The sequence below is a fragment of the Pangasianodon hypophthalmus genome, chromosome 10 (assembly GCF_027358585.1).
Source record: "Pangasianodon hypophthalmus isolate fPanHyp1 chromosome 10, fPanHyp1.pri, whole genome shotgun sequence".
NCBI lineage: Eukaryota > Metazoa > Chordata > Actinopteri > Siluriformes > Pangasiidae > Pangasianodon > Pangasianodon hypophthalmus.
This window is the reverse complement of record NC_069719.1, coordinates 4,822,453-4,829,670: the sequence shown is the minus strand read 5'-3', so window position 1 is coordinate 4,829,670 and position 7,218 is coordinate 4,822,453. Positions and strand designations below refer to the sequence as shown.

The window sequence follows — 7,218 nt, the reverse complement described above, 5'->3', positions numbered from 1 at the left end:
CCATATAATAATAATAAGAAGAAGAAGAAGAAGAATACGAAACACCAGAAAGTTCAAACCACAGCCAGTCACGTAAACTGTGGAGATGTTTGGACTGTGGAGAACAGGCTGCACTGAGAACTGTGAAGGTGACCTCAAGGTCACAGGGAGGCTGAGAGTTGGTAATGATCTCAGTAAAATAATCTAAATCTTTCTAAGTTAATTTTAATTTGATACTAACACCAACCATCTGTTCAGGCACATTTAGATTTACTTTATATTATCCACACACAAAGAATTTGTACATTCTACCATATTACTTCGAATGATAGCTAAAAAAAAGCACAAAACAAAGGTTCCTGCAAGATCTAGGGTTTCTTCAGACTGCCTCACTGACAAAACATATAAAAGTACCTAGAAGAACCAGGTAAAAGAATGGTAATTTTAACAAAAAAAAACCCAAAACTTTAATCTAAAGTCTCCTGATGAAACCTTTATGTTATTAAAGTGTACTTTTACCCCTTCATGTATGGTGTCCACACTCACAGACTGTTCGTTTAAGGCTGTTTATAAAAATATATAGGATATACATCACCTCCATGTGTGTGTGTGTGTGTGTGTGTGTGTGTGTGTGTGTGTGTGTGTGTGTGTGTGTGATTGTGCCCTGCGATGGATTGGCACCTTGTCAAGGGTGTCCCCTGCCTTGTGCCCCGAGTCCCCCTGAGATAGGCTCCAGGCTCTCCCACGACATTGTGTAGAATAAGCGGTACAGAAAAAGGATGGATGGATGGATAAATTACCTCCAAAGAACTAATTACTCCATTAAGTGTTCTCTCAATTCACAATGGTGATGATAAGAGATGCAGCACATCTCAGGCATTTCTGTCTAAACTCTCTACACAAAAGGCCTTATCATGTTAAAAAAAACAAAAACTGCCAGAGTGTAACAAACATTAGCTTTTTTTTTTTTTTTTTTTTCCAAAATAAGACACCATATAACTTCAGACCTAAACTGGTATATTATTAAAAATGGTATTTTCAATAATTTTGGACATTAACATTTTAAAAAATCATGCTGATGTATAATACTTTAGACCTAAAATATAAAAAAAGCAATAATATTTTTATCCCACATGACTTATTTGATGTCCTTTGATGCCTGCTGACTTCAGTTAAATTAAAATTAATTAGAATTTTTATGCAGTTAGTGGGTAATAAAATCATCCAGAAAAAAAAAAAACTAAATATGTTTTATGATTTATGTATGAAAGGGTTAAAACTGTTTCAAAATAATGAAACATTTCAGTGCAAGCATTGAAACAGATTCACTTTCACGCAGTTAGAACCACATGAGCCATGTGATCATCCCTGTGCTCCTCATAAGACGGGTTCTTTCTCCTGATTGGTTGTTTTTTTTAAAAAAAAAGTGATTCACCTGTGCAGGTGAGAGTGAGACATGCAATTAGAAAGTAAATCCGTCAGGAGTCACTGAAACTGAAACACTGGTGTAAAGGGAAATTAAATATCACCTGCTGTTTACTACAATAGTAAGTAAAGAATTGTACTTTTAAGCTGGAATTATGGACTTGATTTTGTTGTGCACTTAACACTAAGGATTAATTCACTGCTGTTAATTATTGTAGCTTACACGTATAAATAAGGTGTGGGTGAGAGTGTTGTCCTGGGATATTGTGCTCATGTTGCTTGGTTTGTATTCAGGAGCATGTGATGAGCAAGAACTGGATAGATTCATGTCTTTGTTTTGATGCTTAGTGTAAGTTGTATTGAAGCAATTCTAAGATCTTTTTGGATTGTCTCACTAGCAAAATTGTTGCAAAAAGTTCTTGAAACATGAATTTTGATTTCGGTAAAAACACACAAAGGTTCCCAGCACAACCCTAAACAAACAGCATCTCATGTTTCATGCCTCCATTTGTGTTCTGTGAGCCTCTTTGTAAAAACGGCCTCGTCTTCATGGCCTTGATGCATTGTTGTTTCTTGGTTTCCTGTTGCCATGTTAATATGGTTTGGTTTTCTGTTGCAAAAAGATGCATGTTTATCTACCACGATGATGTAAGAAACATGCAAATTTAATTGCCACCATTGAATGTATTCTATGCTACATGATTTTGTTGATTGAACAAATCTGCTGCTTTTTCAGGTGTTATTTTCTCTGATGCTTGGGCTTGAATTTGTGGGGTTTTTTTGTTAGTTTTTTAAATAAAATTCACTATGTTAACAAACTGAAAGATGAAGCTAGTCACTTCAAACTTCGTAACACCAAGCTTCGTAACACCAAGCTTCGTAACACCAAGCTTCGTAACACCAAGCTTCGTAACACCAAGCTTCGTAACACCAAGCTTCGTAACACCAGTGTGCAGGCTGGTCAACTAAAGGAACCATCACCAGCACCACATCTGGCATTTGATACCACGTTTTTTATCACATGACTAATTTGTCACATGTTGGATTAAATACTGTCAATTTCAGATGTTTCTCTTGATATTCTGAAAGCTGCAATGCTAATGGTGAAAACTATCAATAGTTATTATCAACCTGCAGTTAATATCAACCTGCAAAAAAAAAAAAAGACTTGTGCAGTCATAAAGTACCTTAAAACAACTTATAAACAAGTCAAAATTGTGTCTAAAGTGACCAAACCTCAGAAAACAAACCTAAAAAAGAGATGCTAATAAGAACCAAATGTTTATTTGGTACTTCACATTGTCTTGAGTTCTTTGTAATGTTTCCCTTCCAGATGTGCCCTTAATGATTCCTGTGTAGATCTTCAGTTTCACTTCATCTTGCCGTTTCCACGAGCAGCAGCTATAACTTGGGCAGCAAACAGTCCGGGGATGTCAACCACCTCCCAGAAGCACAGGGACTTTGTGGCCGAGCCCATGGGGGATAAACCGGTCACTGCGCTGTCGGGCATCGGAGATGTTCTGGGCAAGAAGCTTGAAGAGCAGGGCTTTGACAAAGTGAGTTTAATGACTAGCCTACAAAATGGTGGGCTTGTAGTCTTCCCCTGTCTTGTTTTTTTTTTCCCCCTCCTCTATGTGTTTATTAGGGTTCCTTGGATATTTAAGCATTCTTTCTGATGAAATTTCCAATTTTTCCATTGAGATATTGTCTGTTTCTTAAATTCTATGTGATATTTGGCAAAAGGTTTTGAGGTACCTGTTTAGGTGAGGCTAAAATGAAAGAACAATGAACACTGGAATCTGATAGTTTTGCCTTGCTAATAAGGTTAGGCCACATCAGATTTGCAAATGTATTCATAGCTACATTTATGACACAACTGCCAGGCTTATTCTCCACCTACAAGCAGTATAAGTTGGTGGAACAACATCCAGAGCTGGTAGCAAAGCGGGAACATGCAACAGAACTTGTTTATGATAACTAGGCAATGAAATGCAGTGCCAGTGGCAGTGAGCTGTGACGAATAGTGAAAGCTTAAATAACACACAAGAACATTGCTGGGTTAAAAAAGTGTCTAGGTAAAAACTGCAGAGGATCTAGGCATTTTGGCATTTTAAGTTGTATAAAGGAGAGATGATCTAATGTAGGTCTTGTTGAGAACAATGAGTTCTTCACCTATAAATGCAACAGACCTGTAAACATGCTACAAACATCTGACCCTTGATGTTGATCAGTGGCACTCCTGTATGTTTCAGGCATTTGTAGTGTTGGGACAGTTCCTTTTGCTGAGGAAGGACTGCGAACTGTTCTCCGAGTGGCTGAAGGACACCAGCGGGGCCAATTCGAGGCAAGCGGCCTCCTGTTCTCAGTGTCTGGCTGAGTGGTGTAACAACTTTCTCTGAATCTGGAGGTCTTTTCCTTCCTTTCAGTACTTTCACGTGTGCTATCATGGAACAGTTTTAACCTTTGAACAAATCTATATCTATATGTGTCCTCTGTATTTTGTCTTCTCTGAGTTGCTGTTCAGCAGTAATGCTGTATTTGATGTTACTGTGTAAAAGCATTGACGGTTCTTAATAGAATATTAAGCTGACTTTAAAAGAATAAAGTTTGGAGAAAATTTTCAGCAACTTTCAGTGACTTAACCCAATGAATGAGTTGTTGCTTGATTTGATTCTCGGTTTGGAAAAACCTACAAATGACTGATAAGGTTAAATTTGAATTAGTGTGTAAAGGGAAATGGCTGACATACTGGGAGTACAGTTTAGAGACGTGTTCTTGATCTGCTGCGTGCTATACGTGCTCGAACACATGTCTCAAGATGAGCTTGATTTTATCCAATGAATGAACCTGGGCAAGTTGGAACAGGGACAATTCTGAAATGAGGAAATGCATAGGATTGATAAATGCTGCTACATGTCCTTAAATGTTGCTACTTTCCTCTCTGAAAGTATTGGAACAGCAAGGCTAATTCTTTTGTTTTTGCTATACACTGAAGACATTTGGGTTTCAGATCAAAAGATGAATATGAGATGATTGATCAGAATTTCAGCTTTGTTTTCCTGATAATTATCTAGATGTGTATATTTTACAGCTAGATGAGATGTGTGTGTGTGTGTGTATGTATGTGTGTATATATATATATATATAAGCTGAAATTGTGATCTATCTTCTCATATTCATCATATGTCGTTCCAATACTTTTGGACAGTATACGTGAAATTGATACGGTCACGAGTGTTTGCGCTAGTGTCTGCAGTGTCCACTTCTTTACTTTCACTGCTTTAACACACCTCATGCTATGTACTGTATATTTTCTGTATATGCTGTTATGTGAAAATATGTTGCCATTATATTTATTTATTAAAATAGCATATGCAGGAGTAAACGTTGTATGAACCGTACGCATAACACCATATGCAGATTCTTTACTGGCTTGTAATATTATATTATATATTATATACTATATGATTTTTACCTGGGAACCTTTCTGGGTTTAACTTTAATTAGCTTTTAAAGTTTTAAAGGTACTTGGTGGCCCTTGAGATCCAAATATGTACATTAAATTATTTCTATAGGTATGCTGTATTCCAGGTGAAAGATGTTCCTATTAAAGGTACATCAGATGCCTCCTTGATGGTACCACCAGAGCGATAAGGAAAAGTTCAGTTTGGTACCTTTTTTCAGAGAGTGTAGTGGTGTGTAACACTTTATTTAGTCATTTAATTGACTTCCCTGTTTTATGGGCACCTGGCTAGCTCAGTTGGTAGAGCATGGGCCTCTTGATCTCAGGATTGGGGGTTTGAGCCCCATGCTGGATGCCAACCCCAGCCACCAAGCCTGGATAAATGGGGAGGGTTGCGTCAGGAAGGGCATCCGGCGTAAAACCTGTGCGGACAACGGAAGGCGATCTGCTGTGGTGACCCCTGACAGGAGCAGCTGAAAGAACAACACTTGACTTTCCCATGTGTAGCAAATGTATCCAAGTCTGTCATCATCTTTCTGGATAGCAAAGTCACTGTTCAGAAGTGACAAAAAACCTGGGTTTGTTTTTGTACTTATTTTGTTTATACTGTATGTTCTGTAGTAAAGTGGACAGTTGGTCCACCACATTATAAGCAAACACTGCCATCTAGAGTACAAATGTCCATTGTACACCAGTCACAGCACCCAATAGAGGGCTTAAAATGCTGGTTTGTCATCCGGGCCACATCTGAGTGCTTTCACGTGTGACAGTTTTTCAAGTCATACTTTTATTTTAATTTTTTAAATCAAAGAAGACACTAGTTAAAGTGGCTTCTGTGTTGACACACACAAAAAAGAAACTGCTCCTGCGACGTGCACACTGTAACCATAAAAACACTCATCAGTCTAGCTTCAGCTAACTAGTTAGCCTAGCTTGCCTTGCATTTTATTATTGTCAGTAATAAATACGAAATAAAGATTGGTTTTAACTCTGTTGAGGCCTTTTGGAGGCTTAGAATTATTGTTATTTTTCTGTTATATATATAACTGGGAATTAATTATATAGAGTGCTTTGCAAAAGTATTCAACAGATTCATCTGGACTACAAATGACACTGAAAAATGTTCTTTGCATAAGTATTCAACCCCTTCAGTTTAGCATTTTGTAGAAACACCTTTTGCAGTTTTAAGTGTCTTGGGGTAAGTTCCTACCAGCTTTGGATACTGTAACTGTTTGGGAGTGATTTTCACCCATTCTTCCTGACAGACTTGCTCCAGGTTCTTTAGGTTGGTGGAATGTTGTTTTATTGACTTCAGTTATCAAACAGTGCCACAGATTTTCAGTGGGATTCAGATCTGGACTTAGACTTGACAACTGTAGAACATTAACCTTTTTTTTTGTTCTACCTTGGCCACTGTAGAACATTAACTTTAACCTCAACTCCTGAGTTGCTGTGGCTTTGTGTTTGGGACCACTGTCCTGCTGAAAGATGAATCAATCTCTCTCTCTCTCTCTCTCTCTCTCTCGCAGCATGAAAGAGGTCTGAGCATGAAAAGTGTCTAGCATGATGATGCCCCACGTTTCACTGTAGGGATGATGTTAATTGAGGTATGGTCTGCGTTAGGTGTGCACAACACAGCACTTTGTATCTTGCCCAAATACAGTATCTAAATCTTGCTTGGTCTCATTACACCAAAAAAAAAAAAACTTCACACATTATCTTATCTTTAACTTTCTTAGAATGTTCCTTAGTCTTCATTTTCACTTCTTTCCTTCAGACTGATGGATTGAATACTTATGCAAGCAGCATTTTTTTAGTTTTTGATTCTCTCTGAAGTACTTGCTGACCAATAATTAATTTTGAAAAGAAAAGTAAGAGAATGAGTTTGAAATAAAAAATACTGACTGAAAGAGTATGTGTTTTATCATTTGTTATTCAGACAAATTTGATCAATTCCAGGGGGTTGAATAATTTTGCAAAAAGTGAAATCATTCTATTTTTAGTTTTAGGTTCCTCCAGGAAATTGAAAACTCCACCAAAGAAGCAGGATGGGGCTTTCCATTATCATCTAAATTATCATTAAACAGTTCTTAACACTGAATAAATTAAAATAAGTTTCCTGGACAAAATAAAAATGTATTTACATTTTTAAAAGAGCCCCTCTAATTGAAAATTTTATCTAGCAATGTCATAACACCTTTACTTGTCTTTAGTGTTTTAGATTATTCCAGAGCAAATGCAGAGGGAGAAAGAAAGTGAAGAAAAAAAAAAAAAAAGAGATGGACTTCAAAATAACTACTTGCACACGGTTTACAGTTAACCCATGTGGAAGAACAAACAGAGACGATGAT

The 7,218-nt window shown here is 37.2% G+C and overlaps 1 protein-coding gene across 2 annotated transcripts; it reads left to right on the top strand.

Annotated features, from left to right (window-relative positions):
* Window positions 1-1,383: 1,383 nt before the first annotated feature.
* LOC113545102 (barrier-to-autointegration factor-like protein) lies at window positions 1,384-4,030 on the top strand. Of its 2 annotated transcripts, none has more exons than XM_026944254.3 (3): window positions 1,384-1,526; window positions 2,738-2,960; window positions 3,657-4,030. In XM_026944254.3, exons 2-3 carry the CDS (start codon window positions 2,835-2,837, stop codon window positions 3,801-3,803), a joined length of 273 nt encoding a protein of 90 aa, XP_026800055.1. In that variant the 5' UTR covers window positions 1,384-1,526; window positions 2,738-2,834; the 3' UTR covers window positions 3,804-4,030. The 2 variants fall into 2 exon arrangements, with proteins under 2 accessions (XP_026800055.1, XP_034164082.1); XM_034308191.2 differs by lacking the exon at window positions 1,384-1,526 and adding an exon at window positions 1,613-1,753.
* Window positions 4,031-7,218: the final 3,188 nt, after the last annotated feature.